We start from the raw sequence: 24,977 nt of genomic DNA on the forward strand, positions 1-24,977 counted from the left end.
CTGATGCAAAGTTCTAAGTGTTGACAATTCCTTTCCTCCCACAGACGCTGCTTGACCTGCTGAGTTCCATTGCTCAGCCCCAATTGCTAAAGGGTTGCTCTGTTAGTGTTTATTTTCTGTCTCTTAATTCTCACTCCAGTTATCTTTTGATTACTTGCACTCAACTTGCCAATTTAATATTGATTCTTTTAAATTAGGTACCATTTAATGCTGTACACCGAGTCAAAGTAAAACTGAATGGGGAGGTCCCAGATGCACAGTATTGCTAATGTGGGTCAAGAATATTGGATTATGGTCATAATTACTTGGAGCACATTATGCGCATGCAGATATTGTGTGCATTAAGTGCCATTGATTTCTTCCTAAAGTAGAGACTTTTTTCCCTCAAAGACATATAAGCTGAAATGGAGAGGAAGAGGGATTTACTTCTATAATGCACAAACTCTTGTTAAGATAATTGTTTAGGAGTTATTTCTTAGACTGCATTAGATCTGTGTTGTGGTAATTTAATAACGTGTATCAATTCATTATGAAGATGTGTTGCTGATGTATTTCCAAACATGAAAAAAAAACAGTTCTGACCTGTTGTACAATTTTTTCATTGAAAGATTACATGATTGTAATTTGCCCAACTCACAGTATCATGCCATGGTTCCAGATTTCCAAGTGCTCCCCCGATCTGGTACCAAGAGCAGAGTGATTGCACAAAAATCAGAAAACCCGGAGAGGCTTCAGCAAGTCAGGCAGCATCTATGGAAAGGAACAGTCAATATTTGTCAGGAACCTTCACTCTGCTGTGCTGTGCTCCTCACCTTCAAACTTTTCCCATGGTTGAGTTCTCGAATAACAGAGGGCATAAATTTAAGACAAGAGGGGCAAAGTTTCAAGGATATGTGTACTGCAAGTTTTTTTTTTGCACAGTGTGGTGGTAGAAGTAGTTATGATAGGAGCTTTTTAAACAGTACTTAGCTGGGCACATGGCTATGCAGAGAATGGATGGGTATGGTCCAAATACAGGCAGAAGGGATTAGTGTTAATATATATCATTGGTGTAACTAGTTTGGCACAGCTTTGTGGGCTGAAGGCCTCTTCCTGTACTGTACTGCTCTTTGTTTGAACGTTATTTATGGATCTTTGTAAATGACTTGACTGGCATCCGAACACTCCAAATAATTGCTTATACTATCCCAAGTACTGACTCTTCAACTGCTTGCTCTGAAAGCATACAATCATTGCTTGCATGTGCATGGTACTCAGAATTTAAGGTGAGCATAAAGGACTGTTTTCTATTTCGCTACATCTCTCGTTTGTCTGCTTTTTCTGGCTTACTCTTGACTTGCTCGATAACTTTACCTTTCATCCATAGATGCTTTCACAATGGGGTTCTTCTGACCAAGGATCTCAACATTTGCTTTACATGCTGTTACATTATGAATTCAACAAGTGGGCGACTCCTGTTGACAAACACTCATTGTTAATGCTGGAAATCCACATGATTTTGGAAAAACATCTTTAATCTTTCTGTAAAATCAATGAAGAGCATGATATTTAGGATACTATCAACTTGCTCGGATAATGTACCGAAACAGAACAATTCTATCAACTTTGCGACTTCTACTACTACATGTCACTTCATTTTGCAATTGTTTTGGCACACAATCCTTTGCATACATTATCCCAACTCCTGGGGTTTCCTCCACTAGAGCATGATGGTTACTTAGCTCACTCAGATTGTCCACAAATCCACCTCTGGTCAAGTACGTCACTCCTGCTACCTTGATCATCAGAGAGACCTTTGTGGAGAAAGCTGCCTAACCTCCTTTGGTATTGTTTGCCAAGACAAGTAACACCACTTTAAAAGAAAATTAAATATTAGTTAAGAACCTGCTCCATTCTTCTCCCAGCCTTACGTGTTCCAAAATCAAATAAGCTGTACTGTCTTGGGCTCATTTATCTTTCTGTTTAATAGAACAAATCATAAGGATTGAGCTACCAATAAAGCTTCCTCTCTTTACGGCTGTCAGTATTCAACTAACGGATTGCTGATATAAGAATATATCAAATGCTAAATGACATGGTGCTTTCAGGTCTTAAAGGGACAATCCCATTCCAATACTGCACGAACAGTAGGCAAAAACTATAACAATGATGTAATCTGTCACCACATTGTCAGTTTCTATCAGTTATAAAGCTTTAAAAGAATGTTAAGGCTTCAGAGTTATAATTATGTATTTAAAATTATATCAAGAAAACCTGATGAACATAAATTGCTGAAGAAAAATTACCCATCAGTACTACAACTTGAATAGGCACAGTGCATCCTGGGAAATTCACTGCACATGCTCTGACTGCAGAATAGAAATGTGGTGGAAAAGCAAAGATGTCGATAAAGACATCATGCTGAAGTTTTCAGGGCAGGGAAAGTTCAGGTTTTTTTTTACTAAAACCTTATGAAATCCAAAATTGATAACTTTAGGGTAAAGTATATGTAATTTTAAATTGTATACCTCAGTTAAACTGTATTGAAGACAAATATTGGATTGAGAAAAGTTACATCAATGATTTTCCCGAAAGCTGTTGGCATGTTCTGCAAAATCAAGTTTACAATATGATGAGAGAAAAAACCTGACAGTTCAAGTTGTACATGCTAACTTAAAAAGATGATAAAAACATATAGCAGTTTGGGAAGTAGGTGGTAAGGATACAAGACAGCGTGACAGACTGCAAGTAGAACTACAAAGCAGAATCATCAAAAACTCTCACCCTTAACCTTGTGATGAAGATGATTAATTGTGAAATGCATGCCATCGTAGTTGGGCTGGTAGATGCTGGGCAATGTTTGGATCAAGTAAGTGTCAGCTAATGATTTTTTTTTAAAAAGTACAGCAATTAGCTGACAGTGAAGGAAGGAATGGTACAGCTCGTAAAGGTGCTGCCTCAAAACTCACAACTTGGGTTCTGTCCTGACCTCTGGTGTTGTCTGAGGAGAGAACAGAAAATCTTTCTTGACTGCCTTGCTCCCCGGCCCCCTGCATTCTCTGGCTTCCTCCTATATCTCAAAGTTGTGCTGGTTGATATGGCAGTTGGCCTTGTATGGTGTATGCACTGCTGGTGATAGAATTGGGGAGGACATGGGAAGAATATGATCACTATAAATGGGTGTTTAATACTTGGTTCGGACTTTGATCTGAAGGGCCGGTTTCTGTGCTGTGTGGCTATGAACTGCACAATACCTCCATATCAAGGTGATCTGTAACTTTGGGTGAGGAACTTGTAAATAGCACAAATTTATTTCCTCCTTCTGATGAAATGCAATGCTCTACTTTCTCCCTCCACAGTTACTGCTGAGTATTTCCAGAATTTTCTCTTCACTGTGTCGAAAGAAAACCTACAATCAATCAATGTGTGTTTATGGAAAACCAGAATAAAACTAAACATGCTTTCTTTTGACTGGAGCATATTGGAGATAAATATATTGTTTCATTGTTCAACTTAGTGAAATATTTATTCATGCTTTATAAATCTTTTGCTTTTAAGGGGATTTGCTAGATTTTTTGAAATGGAGAGCCCACCCAGAAAGAATATGCGACATTCTCTCAAAATTCAAAGATATCGATGGTGCAGAAATAGTTAAGGTAGACTGCATTGTTTACATTTAATATTTTAAAACACATTATCTAAAATGTATTTGGTTTGTTGGGTAAACATATGTCTACAGTTTCATTTGAATGTCTCATAGTTTTTGCAAGATACACTGGATGCATTATTTGGAATTTTGGATGAGAATTCCCAAAAATATGGATTGAAAGTTTTTGATTCATTGGTGAGTGTTTTTCAAATTTAACTTCCAATTGATTGATAAATCTATTATTTTAGTTCCTTTTCAAGTTTAATGTGTCCATTGCAAAGTAAATTTTATATGTTCGTTCAAGCGATTGCATGGAGAAAAACAAAGCTATATTGTTCTCCTAACAATTATGTTTTAGTTTGCAGACATCAGTCCATATTATTAAAAACATTATTTAAAGTTTATTCCACTATATTGTACTGGAACACTTTGAACACTAATTCCTATGTCTTTCACAGGTTCATATCATAAATTTGCTACAGGATATCAAGTTTCAGCATTTTAAGCCAGTTATGGATACATACATAGAGAGTCATTTTGCTGGAGCATTAGCCTACAGGTACTATCCAATGCACCGATACATTAACTCTTAGTCCCTTGCATCCCCACTGGGTTGTTTGTATCTGAAGTTACCAAATGATGTTCATTTCGGGAAAACCATATCCTGCATTAAAATTTGATTTTCCAAAAGCTCAATGCAAAGTATTGCTAATTTCTATTTGATCTATATTTTGAAAACAGTGATTATCCAATGAGCTAAATACTTCCGTTACTGGGTTTCTCCTCTTTAGCTTTCTAATAGTTCAGCTGCAGTGGTGTCATGACAGTGATATTAAAAGCTGCACTGAACTTTCCAAATCAGAAGATGATTCTATAAACTACAGGGCTCACATGTATAGATGGATTAGTTGGCCGGTCTTATCTGTGAGTGTAAGTAGATCGTAAAGTCATTGTTGTTTGGCATGAATTGGACTTTTTGCAGACATCCCACCCTGCAAAAACTCATTTCAAGGAGGTAGCACCCCCGCCCCCCCGCAACTCCATATCTCCCTCCTCCATATCTCCCTCCTCCATCACCCCACCGTCAGCCTCCAAAGGTGTATGTAATACTTTGTTTAGTGATTTTGTCTAATCTGTAAACCAAGTTGGGTATATGCAGAAAATATGACATTAAAATATGTACCTATATTATATTATTATGTTTATTCTATTACAACTTTAAGCAAATCTACAGGGAGTTTGGCCTCATCACATAGGACATCAATCGCAAAGCTCCTTAGCAGCTAGCCAGCTAGTTTAAGTAACGTTAGCTACGCTAATGAATGAATGACACCTGTTAAACTCACCTCAACATGTCTTTTACATTTTAACCCACCATGGGCAATAGAAAAGTCACTGTTGCAAACAGTGCAGCGAGCAGCACTGTCATTATTTTTGAGGTCGACTGTAAAGCCCGCCCACAGAGAAAACTGATAGGTCTACTTAGCGGGGGTCCCCAACATTTTTTGCACCGCAGACCGGTTTAATATTGACAATATTCTTGTGGACCGGCCAACCGGGGGTGGGGGGGTGGGTTGTTAATCATGACCGGAATATAGGTGATAAATCAATTATAAGTGAATAGCATCATAACATTTTAAGTAACGTTTGTATATTAAACACACAGTGCATATTTTCCTCATATGAACATATAAAATCATTGCAACACACAAATATCGCTGAATCAGTGGGAGCCCTGGGCTTGTTTCCCTGCAACAAGACGGTCCTATCGAGGGGTGATGGGAGACAGCGATACACGAAGGAGGTTCCTTATGTTCAGACTCTTCCGCAATTTAGTTTTCGTTGCATTCATTGCAGAAAACTCTGCTTCGCAGCGATATGATGTTGGAAATGGAAGCAACGTTTCAGTGTTTTCATGGCTATCTCAGGATATTTAGCCTTGACTTTGATCCAGAACGCCGGCAGAGATGTTATGTCAAACATACTTTTCAGCCCACCATCATTTGCAAGCTCGAGGAGTTGATCATCTTCCCGCGCTGACATGAATGACGTGTGCGTAATGACCTCGCGTGCGTTCAAGCTCAGCAGTCAGTGACAGGGAATGAGGAAAGGTGCAGCTGACTCATATCGCCAGATCATATCGTTTCCCGTTGGGGACCACTCTTAGCACAAAGAGAGACCAATCAGGATGCTCGCTCTCCCTCTCTCTCTCTTTCTCAAAAAAATCTATTTCCAGGATAGTGTATATAATTTCCGGGCGTCAAGGAGCCACTATCGCTATGCGGGAGACTCCTGGAACTTCCGGGAGAGGTGGGATGTCTGCTTTTGGCTTACCATATCCATTTCTCTGTATATTCATCTCCAAGCGCTAATCCTTGGCCTTTATCTTTTGGCAATTGAAATGATCATCTCGATGCTTTTTAAGGATTCTGAGAGTACATATGTCCTCCACATTCCAAGGTGGTATGTCTCGGATGTGAAGGGAAATCAGAGCATCTGTATGAAATTTGTACAGTCACAGGGAAAAGATGCAAACTCCACCGTGTGCAGATAGCAGATCGTGGCATTCCACAGAAAAGAGGTGGCAATGCAATTTGTTGAACTTGTGTGTAATTTGGTGTCAGTGCTGGCTTAGCTGCAGTCTTGCCTTTTGAGCACAAAGGTTATAGATCCCAATCCAGAGGCCTGAGCACAAAATCTTATTCATTATCAACAAAATGTTCAACTGCAAAGGGGGCTGCTGGTTTGGATGTGAGATTAAACCAAAGCCTTGGTAACATGCCCAGGTAGAAAGATTCAGTGTTGCGGTTTTGATCAGAATGAGAGTCGGGTTTAATGTCACCACCATGTTGTGAAATTTGTTGCCTTTGCAGCAGCAGTGCAGTGTAATACATAATAATAGAGTGAAAACCTGTGTTTGTGTGTGTGTGTGTGTGTGTGTGTGTGTATGTATGTGTGTGTTAAGTAAGTAGTGCAAAAATAAAAAAAAAGCACGGTTGTGTTCATGGGTCCAATGTCCATTCAGGAATTGAATAGGAGAGGGGCAGAAGTTGTTCCTGAATTGTTGAGTGTGTGCCTTCAGGCTACTGTACCTCCTTCCTGATGGTAGCAATGAGAACAGAGTGATGGGGGTCCTTAATAATAAATGTCGCCTTTTTGAGGCATGGCTCCTTGAAGATGTCCTGGATATTATGGTGGCTAATACCTGCATTGGCACTAAGGTTGCAACTTATTTTGATCCTGTGCAGTCATCCCTCCAAACCATACAGTAATGCAGCCAGTTGGAATGCTCTCCTCAGTACATCTGTAGAAATTTGTAAGTATCTTCAGTGACATACCAAATCTCCTCATACATCTAATGAAATATAGCCACCGTTGTGCCACCTTTGTAGCTACATCAATACTTTTTTCTCCAAACATACCTTTGCTCATTGTGGCCAAAAAGTTCTATTTTAGCTTCATCAGTCCACAGGACTTATTTCCAAAATGCATCAGGCTTGTTTAGATGTTCCTTTGAATCTTCTGAATAGAACTTTTTGGCTGCAATGAGCAGAGGTATGTTTGGAGAAAAAAAGGTGCAGAATTTCATGAGAAGAACACCTCTCCAACTGTTAAGCATGGGGGTAGATCGATCATGCTTTGGACTTGTGCTGCAGCTAATGGCACGGGGAATATTTACTGGTAGAGGGAAGAATGAATTTAATTAAATACCAGCAAATTCTGGAAGCAAACGTCACACCATCTGTAAAAAAAAAATAAGCCAAAGATGAAAAGAGGATGGCTTCAACAACAAGATAATGATCCTAAACACACCTCAAAATCCACAATGGACTACCTCAAGAGGCACAAGCTGAAGGTTTTGCCATGGTCCTCACAGTCCCCCGATCTAAACATCATCGAGAATCTGTGGATAGACCTCAAAAGAGAAGTGCATGCAAGATGACCCAAGAACCTCACAGAACTAGAAGCCTTTTGCAAGGAAGAATGGGTGAAAATCCCCCAAACAAGAATTGAAAGACTCTTAGCTGGCTACAAAAGGCGTTTACAAGCCGTGATACCTACCAAAGAGGGTGTCACTAAGTACTGACCATGCAGGGTGCCCAAACTTTTGCTTTGGGCCCTTTTCCTTTTTTGTTATTTTGAAACTGTAAAAGATGGAAATAAAGAAGTTTTCTTGCTTAAAATATTAAAGAAATGTGTCATCTTTAACGTTATGCCTTTTGGAAATCAGTTCATCTTTTACTTGCTTAGCTATTCACAGTAACAGGAATTTTGACTAGGGGTGCCCAAACTTTTGCATGCCATTGTATATGTTGAAGGCAGCACACTGAGCTCAGGCCTATACTAAAGGAAGATCATGAAAGCAGGAGTGAAGATTGCTGCCAACATCAGTAAAATTGGTTTGAGTATATTTTTGATGTGAACAGAGTTGTAGAAACTGATCAATTTTTTATACAAATACGGAGTTTGACAGAGAAGAAAGTATGCTTTTAAGGTAATAATGATTTGTTTTTGTTAAATTGCAAATTTCTAATGTTGCAGGGATCTTATAAAAGTGCTGAAAAGATACATTGATCGTTCAATAGAAGCAGAGAGACAAGAACATATTCAAGATGTGCTGAGGGTAAGGATTTTTACACAATGTCAATTACTCTTTTTATAATGAATACGAGAGACAAAAACATTTGACAAAAGCTGAAGGAAGGTTTCAGCCTTTTCAATAGTTGTGAATCAAGGGAAATTTGATGTCATACGTTAAGTGCTGTTGAATACTTTGGCTGTTTACCAGTGAACATTAAACTTAAAGAAATAACTTTGCCTTTGGAGAACATTTCAGGAGTACTTTAATGAGATCTTTCATTCTCCTAAACGTGAAAAGTACATGCAAGTCTGCACAAGCCTCCCTCAGAGAGCAAATTTGCTATCTTAGGAATCAATCTGATGAACCTTGCTGCATTCTCTTTTGAGTATATCTGTTGTTGGACAGGGAGACTGAACCATTTCCATTGTCATTTTACCAGAGCCCTATGTAATTGGAGCAAGGAGTCTCTGTTCTTGTAATCAGATCTTCTTGCTATAAAGATTGGAATACAACTTGCTGTCTTAATTGTTACTGAATTTATCTATTAATTTATCATGTCTCATACATAGGTATACTCAGAATCTTTAAATATTATTTCCCTTCAATCTATCACCATTTAGAAATATTCTACCTTTCTACATACTGACGTGATTAACTTAACATTTTTCCCTGCCCTTCTCACAACCCCGATTTCCACCTGGATTTGCATTATCAGCAAACCTAGGTATACAGTATCTCGCATGATTACCTTCCTCCAAAGCATAAAGGAGATTGCCTACAGCCAGAGCCTTGCAGAGATTCCTGTGCTAGCCTGAATGTACCTCAGGATCAGAATCAGCTATAATATCACTGGCGTATATTGTGAAAGTTGTCATGTTGTGGCAGCAGTAGATTGCAATACCTAATACTAAAAACTGTAAATTACAGTAAGTATATATGAAGAAATAAAACTAAATTAAAGCAGTAATGTGAAAAGAGAGGGGAAAATACTGAGGTAGTAATCATGGGTTCATTGTCCATTCAGAAATCTGATGGTGGGGGGCAGGGGCGGCGGGGAAGAAGCTGTTCCTGAAATGTTCAGTGTGTGCGTCTTCAGGCTCCTTGATGGTAGCAGTGAGAAGGGGGCATGTCCTGGGTGATGGGGGTCCTTAATGATGGATGCCACCTTTCTGAGGCATCATCACCTTTTGAAGGTGTCCTTGATGCTGGAGTGTCTCGTGCCCATGATGAAACTAGCTGAGTTTACAACTTCATGCAGCATTTTCTGACCCTGTGCAGTGGCCCCTCCATACCAGGTGGTGATGCCATGAGTTAGAATGCTCTGTGCAGTGCACCTGTAGAAACTTGCGAGTGCCTTTGGTCACAGTCTGAAAACAGCCTGTTTACTTCTCGCTGTCAGCCAATTTTCAATCTACATCAGTAAATAATCTACAACTGTCAGACCCTTGAACCAGTTGAGGATAACTTCACTCACCTCAACTCTGAACTGATTCCACAATCTATAAGACTCACTTTCAAGGACTCTACAATTTGTGTTCTACTATTTATTTCTTTATTTGCCCAACTTGTCTTCTGTTACACCTTGGTGGTTTATCAGTCTTTGTTATGTATAGATTTTCATAAATGATATTGTATTTTGTTTTCCTCTAATTGTCTGCAAGAAAATGAATCTCAAGGTAGTATATGATGACATATACATACTTTGATAAATGATTTCCTTTGAATTTGACAAAGTGCAAAGAACTCGAAGTAGTCTTCATTTGATGCTGCCCATAAAATCTGAACTTTTGGTATAAAAATTATAAATCTGTGTATTTCTTTCACTTTGACGATATAAGTTCTGCACTCATATTGAAAACTAGAGCTGCGGACTGCAAACTAGTTTTCATACCATGGGAATGGAAGTTGGAAATCTGTATTGTTACAATCTGAGAAACCGGAGCTGTTACAACTATGAGCAGGATTGCCTCACCATGAGCCAATGCAAAAGTCTGGTATTACCAGCTTGTTCTTGTCAACACTACGTATTAATAAGTGTGTTATCTTGTGAATGGTTGCAGATTCTAATCTGAAATACGGAATTTGATCTGAATTTCACAAATAGCCCGCATTGTTCAGTATGATGAGCGCTGCAACATTATTGACTGAGGTTAATGTCACCAGAGAATTAGTGGGGCTGTTGGCAAAGGCATGGGAATGTGAAGCATTTGGAGTGCTAGTTGAGAAAATAGAAAACTGCTGATTTGCTTGTGAGGCAGGTTGCGATAAGAACATCTTGTTGAACTATCACTCGGAGACATGCCGACGTTGACATTCAATAATTCCTGACATCTGTCGCAAATTAAATATACTTTTGATTAGTTGTCTTTGCTGACTTATAACGGTGAATGAGCACAAACTGGTGATTTTTAACCAGTACAACCAAGCAGAAACATCAACAGGTACTTGGCTCTATGTAGCGAATCTCTACCATAGTGAAAAGTCCCAACTGTCTTCAAAACATTAATACTCTATAACTTTGAGGTTCTCTGATAAGGATCTGAACTAGCATTCATTCAGGTTATCTTGGTAGGGTTTTAAACAAAAGAGTATGGATTTTCTTTTCGTTTTATTGCAACATTGTTTGTGAAATTTGATAATTAGCTTCCCTGAGTGCTTAGTGTTCCTGCAAATTTTAGTCACATAATATGCTGAAAAAGAATGTGCAGATATTAAGTGCTAATTGATTTTTGTATTTAAGGTTATTCCACAATGTATTGGCATGCACTTAGAATTACCTTGCTTAAACCCATGATGAATCCAAACAATATGGACCTTCTGTACAATTTAAAGAACACTGAGTCACTCAGAGAATGACATTTTCATTTTTGTTGGTCGAGTTTGTGCATTGCATCAGGCTATCAGCCAATTTATTTCACATAGCTGCCAAGGGAGTGATTAATGCAATTTGACAAAGGCTCCATTATGGCTGGTACCTCCAATAAAATCTCAAAAATCTGCAGATACTAGAAATGCAAAGCAACACATCCAAAATGCTGGAGGAACTCAGCAGGTCAGGCAGCATCAATGGAAAAAGAATGAACAGTCGATGTCTCTGACCAAAATGTCGACTGTTTACTCTTTTTCTGTAGATGCTACCTGACTTGCTGTGTTACCTGGGATAAAATGTTTGTTCTGGGCAATAATGCAGTTCCACAAAGCTGTATAATATAGAAAATTTTAGAATGCCATAAAGGCAAATCCACAGCTGTTGATGTATGTATTCTGGTTTTGCTTTTTACCAGTTGACTTTTAAAGTTATTAGAAATTCCAGTTATTTCACACCTATCTATGAGTGGTTTTCCAATTCTAATTCTAGGCACAGGAATATATATTTAAGTATATTGTTCATTCTCGGAGTTTGTACACTCTTGCAACGGGCGGACAGAATGAGGAAGAATTTCGAAATAGTATTTATGAACTATTCCAGTCAGTGAGATACTTCCTTTCCATTGAGAGCCAGGGATCATCCATCATCACACAAACTCAGGTGAGTAGTTTCAGCCTTAATCCCATACAGACTCAGTATATCATATTCCGGTTTTCTTGGATGATAATCGGATACTCCCAATTTTCAGTCAGCCCGAATTTATTTTCTCCGGTTCACTATGTTTAATAATATAATAGAATTTGTGTAATCCAACATGATTAAAATTTTACTGGTACCAGACTAGCACATTTACTGCACTATTGGATGTTATTTAGTACTGTCCTCCCAAATTTTCAGGTCTTTGTGGAGCAAAAAAAGAACATGTAAGAAATATCATAATTCCCTCAATCGCAACTAATTTTCTTTTATTTTATGGTTGTTTTTTTTAAACTATTCTGATGTATGCCAAATGAGATTTTCTGGGAATTTTGAAAAGATTCATTAACAGGAAAATCTCTGTAAATTTCAAAGTTGCTGGTTGTGCCATGTGATAACTGGACTGCTGTGATAGTTTGAGGCCATTCTGGAATTCCTTTTAAGGTTGCTTCTTCAATATGGGTGCTGATACTGAAGTGTTAATGATATGGCAACCCTGCTTATATGTTAATACCTCATTCAGCTTTCTGCTCTATTAAAGTCAGTCTAATAGGCAATGAAGCAGAGTGTAGATTGTGGCTCTTCCATTATCATCTGCTTTGTGCCAGATACATTTCAACCACCATCTGTTATTCAGTTGCTAAATTCCAGAATGTCACCTTGTAATATACGTATATTAGGTCTCATTCTTGAAAATGATGTTTGATTTATTTAAAGATTAAGCTGTTATATGGATCCCTGCTTTTGCTCATGAAAAGATCAAATAACAAAATGCTAATAATTTTACCTTGACATAATTTGGTAACATACTCTTTACTGTTACATATAATTTAAAAAGAAAATTTTGAAACAATTTTATTATTAAGTGGAGAGAGGGAATGGGAATTTTTGTAATTGCCTGTCTTGTATATCTCAGCACATGAGACATTTCCTTTGAAATCACAGATTAAGGTAAATTGCCATAAATTATCAGATGGAGTTTGAAATTAAGCAAGATATTCCCTATAGTGCGGGAGACTAAGACCAGAGGACACTGCCTCAAAATAGAAGGACATTCTTTTAGAACAGAGTTCAGGAGGAATTTCTTTAACCAGACAATGATGAATTCGTGGAATTCATTGCCACAAGTGGCTGTGGAGTCCAAGCTACTTGATTATTCAAAACAGAAGTTGATAAGTTCATGATAAGTCAGGTTATGGTAAGAAGGCAGGAGAGTGGGGTTGAGAGAGGTAATAAATTGGCTGTGATGGAATGGTGAAACCAAATGACCAAATTCTGCTTATAGTCTAAAATAAGATCAAAAGAAATGCTCTGTTTCTGTATATCTGAAATAAGAACACAAAATACTCAGCAAGTTAGGCATTTCTGTTTGAGAGAAGAACAGGGTTAGCATTTCAGATGGACCTTCCTCTGGAGCTGGATAGAATTAGAGATGATGTGCTTTTTAAGGAGGTACATTGGAACAGAAAGAAAAGAGAAAGTGTGGTTTGCTTTGGTGTGACTGATGTTACCTTTCTGAGCGTAACCTTTGTTTTCCAGGTATGAGAACATACCACCCTCCTTCTCTGCTCAGGAACCAGCTCAAATGGGATTGCTTCAGAAAGGACAGAAAGCCGGGAAGACCAAATTACAAACCAGCATGATGATTCAAAGTAGCAGAAAGTAGTAAATAGCCAAAGTACAGAAACAAAGTAGTTTGAAGACACTGAAAATAGCACTTGATTAATCAGCACCGACTGACCCAAACAAGAGTAGTGGTTATGATCTGGCATGATTGAGTGCAGTGTTGAGTTCATAAAGTAGGAACCCAGCTGCACTGGGTTGTTGACTATTGGACCTCATTGAAATGGCCTGGGAGATGAGTGCTTACTGTGGGAATGGGATAGAGAACTAAAATCATAGATGACTCTTAGTTCAGATATGATTGTGGACTAAATGGGGTAATCAGAGAAGCAATTGTACAACTTTGTACTCCATGTTATGAGATCAAATCAGGATTTATGGTAAAAATTCATTGATTGACCTGAAACTTTAACTTTATTTTCTCTTCACACAGATGCTGGATGATTTACTGATTTTTGTTTTTTTATGCATTTTTTCATTTACTTTATGAATACTAAGTTGAAGTGTGACAAGTAAAAACTGCCTCCAGTTGAAGTAGTGTGATGGAGTTTTGATACTTGGGTTACATTTTTATCTTTATTTTCACCAGGCTGTGTTTCTCAGCTCCTTTCCAGCTGTATACTCAGAGCTACTGAAACTGATAGATGTGCGAGAAGTTTCAAATCTGGTTAGAGATACATTGCGCAGCATGCCAGATATCCTACATGTGGAATATTCACTGGAAGCTGTCAAACTTCAGTGCATCGCTAAAACAGTAGAGAGCCAACTTTTTGCTAATCCTGGTAAGAGAAGTGGTTGTTGCTCTATTATCTTAACTGTACATTCTCTAATCTGTTTTTAGATACAGTATATGCATTTCCAAAGAGGTATTGCAGTTAACTAACATTATTCTTGTTGAATCATGTGATCTATATTTACTACACAAGCCAGTGACCCCAGGGTTTATTAAAAAGGTTTATTAAAAATTTTTAACTCGATTTAAACAGATGGAGCAATTTTGTTATTCAAAAGGAATCATAAGCATTGAAGGGAACGAGGCTTAATTACTTTATAAGAACATAAATTGCAAATAGTAGTATAAATTTTAATTTAAAAAGCAACTGTTGCTTAACACTAACATTCATTTAACTCTAACTCTAGAATTGGTGAACTCGTTAACACTGAAGGCTAGTTGTTGAATTTCACATTTGTATAGTTTGTCAACTTGAATTATCAAGGTAACATGATTACATTTTGTTAATTCAAAGTCAGCCATAACTTATAAAAATTTAGTGAATGATTTCAATGTAATTTCTATCAGTGTATTTTGCAAATTAATTTTAGATTTTTTTTGAATATTAAGTTGCTACTGAAGTAACTTGTTTGCCTCAGAGGAATGTTAGTTCTGGAACATGTTATGGACTATCCATGCAGTTTGTAAATACAAAGCAGCACTGTATCAGTTAGCCATTCATCTCACTGTGCCACTGATTTTCTTACTTGCTGCATGGCAGAGGTTTTGGTGTCAAGAAGCAGGATGATGAGTAGAGAACACCAGGGTGCTGCAACATTATTTCAGCTCTGTACGACTGGTTGCACAGCGCCATCCTTCAGTGAGTTGCGCTTGTCCACATAATAATAACTGCACTTCAGATACAATTGTTGTGAAGTGCTTTCGGTTGCCTCATGAGATAAGTCGAAAACTGCTCATTCTCGTTTCCAAGCTACATTTAATGTCAGAAGAATGTATACAATATATACATGTATGTATATATCCTGTATACATCCAGTGTATACATCCTGAAATGCTTTTTCTTTGCAACCATCTATGAAAACAGAGGAGTGCCCCCAAAGAATGAATGACAGTTAAATGTTAGAACCCCAAAGTCCCCCCACCAGCTCCCCTCCCTCCTGTGCGTAAGCGGCAGCAAGCAACAATTCCCCTCACCCCAACGGCAAAGAAAAAACACATCGGCCACAAGAGTGAGCAAAGCAACAGCAAAGACAAAGACTTGCAGTACTCCAAAGACTATTTATTCACCCGGCATTCGACATACCACAGGCTCTCTCTCGCTCCCTAATGAGGGAGAAAGGGGTGTCTCCATTTCACAGCAGAAGGGGAGGCATAACGAACAACTCGATGGTTTATGATGTTAAAAGTCCGTTGCATCACTTTTTTTCGAGCTCTGTGCTCAAAGATCTCGGGTCTCTGGGCACACAGCCTTAGATCTTCCATCTCCCATGAAACACTGGGCTCTTGCCTGGACACTGACCTTTGATCTGCGCATCTCCAGAGCCATGAGATCTCAGCTCTCCAAAGGCAAGCTGAGCTCTTAGGTCAAGCCCTTGGCATGCTGAATAATGGCCAGTCGTGAAACCCCGGGAGTGTGTCCCATGCCCGCAAAACACCATAGTCAGCATGTAACTCCAGGTCAGGGTCTTCAAAAGAACCCTGAAAGGAAAAAAATAGAGATATTAAGGATGGAAAAATAGAGCTGCTTCTGAAAATGAAGGCAGAAGAATCGCTGTTAGGTGCCATTAATCCACTTAAACTTCAGCATTATCTATAGTAGACTACTGTGGAAATTTGGATGAATTGTTGATCAGTGGGCTGAACCTGTCAATGAAAGCAGAGCCAGGATTGGAATAACGTGTGAGTTCTTGATTCATTCTTGCCGTTGTTTAGAAAATTGGAATTGGTTGAGTAACGTAACTCATCGTCTGTATTAAGGAAAAATTATCATAATCTGGACCTGAAGGCTTGCTGTATGAATCTGTGAATAAGATGAGATAAAACTTTATTTATCCTGAAGGAAATTATTGTTGCAAGGTTGCTCAGTCAGAAATATATACTTTAAAATACAAAATGTAAGCATTGAGGTATGAAAGTAAAATACAAAATGTGTACTAAAAAGTAATAGTGCAAAATACAGATATGTAATGAAACCATATACTTAGATACTTAAGGAACAGGAGTTGCAGAGTCTATTAGCCACAGGCAGAGAGGATCTCCTGCGCCATTCCATTACGGTGGAATAAATCTGTTCCTTTGTTTGTCCAGTATGTGGTAGAGGGGGTGAGAGGGTTTGTCCATAATGCTCCATAGCTTCTGCAGCATCCTCTCAGACAGACACAACCACTAGGGAATCTAGGTCCACCCCCAGAACAGAACCAGCCTTCCTGATGAGTTTATCAATCATCTTGGCGTGGGCTGCTCTCACCCTGCTGTCCCAGCAGACTACAGTGTAGAACAGAATGCTGGCCACCATTGAGTCATAGAACATTTGCAGCATAGTATTGCAGATGTTGAATGACCGGAGCCTCCGCAGGAAGTACAGTTGGCGCTGTCCTTTTTTGTACAGAGCCCCTGTATTTTTAGTCCAAACCAGTTTATTGTCCAGGTGAGTTCCTAGGTATTTATAGTCCTGGATGTCTTCCATATCCATTCCCTTGATGGAGATGGGAATGCAGAGTGTTTTCACCTTCCTGAAGTCCAGTATCAACTCCTTTGTCTTAGTGATGTTGAGCTACAGATGATTCAGCCCACGCCACTCAACAAAGTTGTCCATCTCTCTTCTGTACTCAGCCTCTTGACCCCGGCTGATACAGCCCACAACTGCCGAATCGTCCGAAAACCTCTACAGGTGGCAGGACTCAGAGTTGTATCTGAAGTCCGAGGTGTAGACGGTGAACAGGACAGTCCCCTGAGGTGCTCCTGTGCTGCTAACCTCAGTATCTAATACACAGCTCTGCAATCTTACATACTATGGCCGACTGGACAGGTAGTCTGTAAACCAGGACATCAGTGGAGCATCCACCTGCATTTCCGTGAGCTTACTCCCTGGTAAAGCAGGTCGTATGCTGTTAAAGGCACTGGAGAAATCAAAGAACGTGATTCTCACAGTGCTGCCTGGCTCATCCAGATGGGTGTAAGGCTGTTGAAGCAGGAAGATAATGGCATCCTTGACTCCAAAATGTGGTTGGTAAGCAAACTGCAGTGGTCCCAGTGATGGATTTACGATGGTCCGGAGATGTGTCAGGATCAGTCTTCCTAATGATTTCAAAACTTAAGGTCCGTGTCACTGGTCTGTAGTCACTGGGTGTGGTGGGACATGTCTTCGTGGGTACTGGAACTAGGCAGGATGTTTTCCACAGCACAGGGACCCTCTCCAGGCTCAGGCTCAGATTAAAGGTGTATTGAAAGACTGCACCCAACTGAGTGGCACACATCTTGATTACCCTTGGGCTGATGCTGCCCGGGCCCACAGCCTTGCTTGGGTGAAGTCTGCTGAGCTGTCCCCTTACCTGCTCAGCAGTAACAGTCCATGTGTCTCTGTTCATTGACTTTCTGGTGTCCTTGGAGAGAGATGGAGGACGAGGGGAGGAGCTGGAGGTGGGGGGTATTGGATGGGTTGTAGAGGGGTAAACACAAGCCTCCTCATCAAACCTGTTGGGAAAAAACAGTTTAACTTGTTGACCCTGGCCTAGTCCCCTTCAATCACCTGGTTTCTGGTCTTTTTGTACCTTGTGATTGTTTTCATACCACTCCACACATCCTTTGAGTTGCTCTGCTGAAGTTTCCTCTCCAGCTTTCCTCCTGTAGTGGTCCTTGCTCTGGACGATCTTCTCTCCTCGTTCCCTCTAAACCAGCCTGATCTCCCTATCACCATCTCTGAATACCCTCTTCTTCCTGTTCAGTATGGCTTTGATGTCTTTGGTGACCCAAAGTTTATTGTTTGGGGAAATGTGTAATCCTAATTGGAACAGTATTATCCACACAGAAGTTGATGCACCCCGTAGTGCAGTCTGTCAGTTCATCATTGTCCTCTCCGTATGGACTACAGAGCACTATAGAATGGATGGGCCGTTTCAGGAAAGGAGCAAAATCTGTGCCTTTCCTTGTTTCTCACTCTGTGTGTATGTATATACAGTATACAGATTGAGATTATATATAATATTATATGTAAAAATCTACAAAATAAACTTGTTGGCATTTTTATAACCCATAAGCAAACACAATAAACTTTAAAAAGCAATGAGCAAGTTGGTACGATTGCTGCAAATCAATAACCTGAAGTCACCATGTATCTATAAATAAGACATCTCATAAGCAGGCGATGAGGAATTGATGAAAATACTCCTGCTTTATTCAATTGTTTTAGCTACCTTTCTGTTTGTGAATTATCTCAGGGCATTGTGTCAAATTAAGACTTCAAAACGAAGTTAACAAAAAAAAAACTTGACTTTACAGATACAAAGTCATAATCTCTTTGCCATTATTCCAAACAAGAATTCTACCTACTCCAGTCTGTCTTGCATGGATCATAGAATATAAAACATTACAGCACGATATATGCCCTGCAGTCCACAACATTTGACTGTCTTTTTAACCTGCTCTAAGGTCAATCTAATCCTTTCCACCTACATAGCCCTCCATATTTCTATCATCCATGTGCCTACCAAAGAGTTACGTAAATGCCCCAAATGTATCTGACTCTATCGTCACCCCTGGCAGGGTGTTCCACGCACCCACCACTTACCTCTGATATCCTCCCTATACTTTCCTCCATTCACCTTAAGATTGTGCCCCCTTGTATTAGCCATAATTGTCCTAAATAGTGTGTCATCTAAATTAGCTGATAGCTCTTAATAATATGAAATCCCACTTCATATGTGCCCTGAACTGCTCAAAATGTAGGTCTCATTACTTCTCTTCTAACAAAATTTGGGGGATGCATCTTGCTGTGCAGAGAATGCTCAGGAAGTGTTTGACTCATCTAATCAAACACCTGCTGTGAATCATTAGAATTATTGGAAATAAGAACTGCATCAAAGCACGGGACAAGTAGAAATCTGTCTGACACCATTTTTTTAAACAAAAATCAGCTGAAAAAACATGAGCCTGCCACATGGTTTGGGTAAGATATTTCTGAATATGCTGAAACAGATGTTGCAGAATGTTTAGAGAAATGTCAAGTTGTAGCGACATTGGTAATTTGAAAACAACACTTTGCAAACTTGTTAGAATTCTTCAAAGAGGTATCAGGGAAATTGGTGACGTATCATTAACTTGTCTTCAAAAGATCTTTCTCGAAAGCTTTATTTGTAAAATTATTCCATAGTATAAAAGGGAGAAGGCAGGAAGACATGGAAAATTTCATCAATTAACAGGAAAAGCTCATTAACCATTTGTCTTCCAAAGCTTACAACATACAGTGAATGAAATTCAACAGTGCTTTGTTGAGAAACTGGCCATTCGCTTTTTGCTGGTTTCTACTCGAAGTCAATCTAATGAATACTTTCTCTCATATTCCCAAAAGATGTTATCAGAGTTTGCCATTCCCATTTACTTGGTAACTGGAACAATGTTATACCCTTATTTTAGTAAGTATTATACTTAACTCCTGCTTCCACATGATGTAATGTTACCTGTCTTTCCATCCTTCCCTTCCTAGCCTGCGTTGCCCTATTAGTGGAATTGAACCCGGGTCATTGGCGTTACACTAACTGCTACACTACCATGTCACCTGCTATTTGATTTATTGACCGCGTTACACTCCCTTTATTCTAAATTGTGAGAACAATTTGTGAACAGCATTGCAGACATACCTGCATCCTACAGGTATTTTAGACAGGAGTTGAATGTGCCCTGGCATGAAGGATCTGATCTTATATAGATGTGATCTTTGGCCTCAACGTTGCATTGACGCTCTGCATCATTAGAAATAAAACTCAATTATTTTTGTATCTTGTTATTATGGACATTGAATAACTAATGAAAGGCATATGTTGTAGGATTTAAAAATAGTATACAGCTGTCAATATGACCAGGAGCATTTTCTGTATTCTGATTTAAACAAATAGCCTTGTTCATTCTTATGTAGAATGTTGGTCTGAGTGTAAACACCAGTGGCTGGTCATGGAAGATGCTGGACAGCTGCATCTGGGAACTGCTTCAGTCTGTCAAGTGACTGTACTCCCACATGCTGCTGCATAGAGTGCAAAATGCTATTATAGCATATGAGAATAAACATGCTTGCCATTTGTCAAACACGGTTACATTGGAAGCCAATTGTGAAGACACCAGTTCCTTTTGAAATACTTCACTTTGAAAAGGTTAAGTCCTGTTTTATGCTTCGGTTATTTCAACATGGCCCTGGAGGGAAGAGTTGGACCTTACTTTTCTGAAGTACTGGTGAATAAAGGGCTGTTGTCAATGAAGCTAGGTTTGATGTGGTACCAAAAAACAGGAGTAGAGGTCAATGGCTCTCCCAAATCTGCTCTGCCATTCAGTTAGATAATGAGATCCAATTTTGGTCTTGGATCCTTTTCCACTCTCTCCCTATCCCTCCTTGACTCCAGCAAAAAGAAAACTCCATCTGTTAGTGCAGCTTTGCAGCTCTTTTCTTTGTGTGTTATTTCTCTCCCACAGCAATATCAGCTTTATTGTGTGACTATTCTAAATGGGATTAATGATGCCTATTGGTGACAAGTGTCCTATGAAAACTGGGAGTCATTTCAGCTGCTACTGTAGTAATTGTTGAACTAGACTTGGGGGCGTTTCAGTCAGCTGAACTTGCAGCCTAAAGGTGTGTTGAGAGGAAACATCTAAACCCTCAAGTAGGAAACTTAGCATAGTACATGTCCTTCTAAGGATAGATTTACAAGGACAGAGTTCAGCTCTACATTCGCTTTGTAGCTGATCAAAATGCAAAAGCTTAGTTTTCAGCCAGTGTAATAGTGATATTTATGTTTGATGGTACTTGTTATAAAGCACAAAAGAATAATTTACTAACTAATGTTATTTGTGGTTTGGAGAAAGCACTTACCACTGAGAGGGCGGCATTTTATCAGTGCAAACTAGAACACCAGATTATTCTGATAAATTTCTTGGGTAAAGTAGTCTAAATTGGAGGGAAATGCACTAAATTGTTGGAGTCTAGCATCAGATGTGATATTCCCCCCTTCCCCCCAACAGACTACCATGGTGTGATCCATGTGAGTAATAGCATTTCTAAATGATGCCAAGTTAGCCTTTTGAAAGACTTGAGCTCGACAAATCTGATTTCAGGAAGAAGTGGTTTGCTCAGCAGGCCAAATAGTGCACAGGTGTGCCAGCAATTATGTTTACATGTGACCACAGGGTTGGAATTTCTGCATGAATTGAATTGACTTTATTACTTACATCCTTCACATACATGAGGAATAAAAATCTTTACATTACATCTCTGTCTAAATGTGCAATTTGTAGTAATTTGTCCCTAATTACTTTCTCAATGATATTGAGACTGTGGTTTGCCTCAGATCTCCAAGTAGAGCCCAGAATTGAAATACAAACTTGTGGCAATCTGGCCGTTGTCTGACCTATATCACATTTTTGATCAGTCCTTTCATTTCTAAAGAGAGCGCAGTAGCTGTAAGGGATTCTGATAAATTGTTAATTGAACCATATTGGTTTTACTTCTACTTTGATTAAGTTGAACATTTTAAGCCTTTATAGTTCTTTGGTTTTCTACACTTTTTTGATGTTTTAAAGGTATATAAATTTCCTAAGATTTTGACAGGTAACAAATCTGGGTTGTCAATATTTTCGTTCATAAGACCGTAAGACATAGGAGCAGAATTAGACCATTTGGTCTGTTGAGTTGGCTCTGCCATTCAATCATGACTGATTTATTGTCCTCCTCAACTCCATTCTCCTACCTTCTCCCCGTAACGTTGGACTCCCTTACTGAACAAGAACCTATCAACTGTAGCTTTAAACACACTCAGTGACTTGGCCTCCACAGTTACTTGTGGCAAAGAATTCTACAGATTCACCATCCTCTAGCTGAAGAAATTCCTCCTCATCTCTGTTCTAAAGGAATGTCCTTGTATTCTGAAGCTATGACATCTGATCCTCGATTCCCCTACTATTAAAAACTTCCTCTTCATGTCCAATCTATCTCGGCCTTTCAATATTGGATAAATTTCATTGAGATCCCCTAAAGTCCAGCGAGTACAGGCCCAAAACCATCTAGCGCTTTGGTTTCCTGGAAGGCTCTTGTAAAAGAATAATTTAATGCAAGTCTACCAGTTGGGCCCTTGCTACTAAGAATCTGGGTAGCAGCAGAGAGCAAGTTCACATCCAGAAAACTTCATACTTACCGTGTAGTGATTGGTGTGCTTGATTAGTTGCCTCTGGCAGCAACTGCTGGTCTAATCTTTCAGTGCTACCATGCGTAAAAATAAATGGTGATCAAGTGACAATCTCAGAGAAATTCAGCAGCATTATATATGCCTTCACAGGACACATTTTAATCCGGAGCAAAATGCTTGCCATGGAAAAAAAACTTCCACTCTCAATGAAAGAAGACAAATAGTACCAAACCAACAGCAGTTGTGTAAATGTTTAGATCCCAAGCTTTGTCATGATCATCAATGTGTCAGTACTACTATTTCTTGTTTATTAATGTGTTCTAGATTCTCGTTGCATTCTCCTCCCTGTGGTTCTTCATCATCTTCACATGCATTTGCAAGAACAGAAGGATCTCATTATGTGTGCACGCATCCTTAGTGCAATGTTTTGTCTCATCAAGAAGGACGGCACTGTGAGTATTGTATATGCAGGGCTAACTTGCAGAGTTACTTCTGAAATGGAAGTGGTACATGGGCATTGGAATGGCCTTGCTTGGTTTCTGCTTCATGAAGTAATGGCCAAGTTCAATATTTCTGTTAACAGTTGAAATACACTTTCTTCTTGTAAGATAAACTATTGACTGATTGAGATGCTACTTAAAAAAGCAGAGCAGAATTTTTTACTTTCCTCCAGCAAAATGTTTTAAAAGGACAGAAACTTTTATATTAGCTAACTAATCCAACTAGTCCAAACTGTTGTCCAGTATAATGACACTGAGATGAACTTCCTGTTTCCCGCTTTGTCCATTATTGACACAAATTGCTTCCATATCATCAGTGACATCTACAATACCTGCTGCTGGAGTTCTCACTTTGTGTTCATCACCTTTTGGCTCAGCTATTTCCATGTTATCGCAATAGTCTCACACCTCCAAGCTGGATTTCAGTTTATCCCAAATGTGGCTGCCTCTAATTCATTATATCACAGATCCTACCTGCTTATGGTCCAGTGGTTCACAAGCCTTCACTTTAAAAACAAAACTAACTTTCTGGGTATAGAAAACGTTTGTGTCATTCAGGGTCTTATGCGATGTTTTTATCCTTATTAGCATCTGAAAATTAACAGGTTCAAAAAATTTGAAATGTTAGACATCTTAAGATATTACCTATACACACTGCAAACTTAATTCATAATAAAAATTGTTTGAGCACACAATTCATTGCGCAGTCTCAGGCAAGATATTCAATGTAAACTTATGTTTCCACTAAATTTGCTATTGCATTGTGTAAACAATTGTTTTTGTATGCTTACACTAGGATTTATACTTGACACAATTCTTGGCTATTCTTCAGTTGAAGAACATAAATATGCCTCCCTCCATTTTTATTATGTACTTGACAAGTTCCCTTGAGTACGTCTGGACCCTTTTGCTGGTCACAACCACAGCAGGGCTGCCCTGAAATGTTGTGTTGCCAGATATCTTGTGTTTTGTTTCTGAGCAGTCCTGCTTCAGATTTCTCCTGGATGTTTACCTGTTACAGAGACTTGATTAGCTGAATTGGATCTTATTGGCACAACAGATCTCATAATATCTTAACTTGGTTCCTCTCCCAATCTGTGTCACATCTCAGTACACATTGGGTGAAAGCCATATTTCCTGTACAATTTACTGCTATATCTCGGCACACAAGGTATTTCCGTGGTTATTTTTGACCTTTAGACAATGTTTTCTTTTTATTTTTGGATAAATGAACAAGAAATTTTGCCAAGAGATTAGCTAGAATTCTCAGCTGGTTGAATGTTGAAACTATTTATTACTTGTGTCTAAACTGCATTCAGTGGGCATCAATCAAGGAATTGATGATGCCCACTGGAATGATCTGAAAAATTGTAATCTGATTTCTTCATCCTCTCCAGTCTTGTTTAATTCGGTAACAAATTTATACAGAATACTCCAGGCAATCAATTATAATTAATTAATTAATTAACAAACTAACAGCCAGTGTGATCTACTTTGCATTTTTTCTCTCACATTTACCTTCATTTTTATGATCGATTGCTCACTGCCCACCCAAGCATAATTGTTACTGTGATGTGTAATCCCAGAAAAATCTTCAAATCCTCCCATTTTGTCTCTTATTTTTGTTTCAAAACCTCTTATTTAATAACATTTCCATGATAAATTGCCTATGGAATTACTTGATACCTTACATGAACCTTCTCTTTGTGACTCAGTTACCCCTATCTTCTTCTGTTGTAAGATATTATTTTCTTTATTCATCAAATTCATTAACACTGTTCAAGTTCAAGTTTACTGTCATTCAACCGTACACATGTATACAGCTAAATGAAACATGATTCATCGAGAGCCATGGTACAAATCATTGTACGTTTAATCACACATGGCACATATAGTGTGAATCTCGTTCATATCGTCACAGAATAAGTAGCATGGCTTGAAGATTCAATCACAAACAAGAGA

The 24,977-nt window shown here is 38.8% G+C and overlaps 1 protein-coding gene across 6 annotated transcripts in view; it reads left to right on the forward strand.

Annotated features, from left to right (window-relative positions):
- Nucleotides 1-24,977, forward strand: part of dock4 (dedicator of cytokinesis 4) — a 366,243-nt gene that overhangs the window by 210,852 nt on the left and 130,414 nt on the right. For all 6 annotated transcript variants that reach the window (XM_063057889.1, XM_063057890.1, XM_063057892.1 and 3 more), the window contains exons 18-24: nucleotides 3,538-3,635; nucleotides 3,740-3,823; nucleotides 4,087-4,187; nucleotides 8,171-8,252; nucleotides 11,569-11,739; nucleotides 13,988-14,180; nucleotides 22,840-22,967. In XM_063057889.1, the coding sequence (XP_062913959.1) occupies nucleotides 3,538-3,635; nucleotides 3,740-3,823; nucleotides 4,087-4,187; nucleotides 8,171-8,252; nucleotides 11,569-11,739; nucleotides 13,988-14,180; nucleotides 22,840-22,967 (857 nt within the window). The remainder of the gene's footprint in view (nucleotides 1-3,537; nucleotides 3,636-3,739; nucleotides 3,824-4,086; nucleotides 4,188-8,170; nucleotides 8,253-11,568; nucleotides 11,740-13,987; nucleotides 14,181-22,839; nucleotides 22,968-24,977) is intronic.

This window comes from Mobula hypostoma, chromosome 9, assembly GCF_963921235.1.
Source record: "Mobula hypostoma chromosome 9, sMobHyp1.1, whole genome shotgun sequence".
NCBI lineage: Eukaryota > Metazoa > Chordata > Chondrichthyes > Myliobatiformes > Myliobatidae > Mobula > Mobula hypostoma.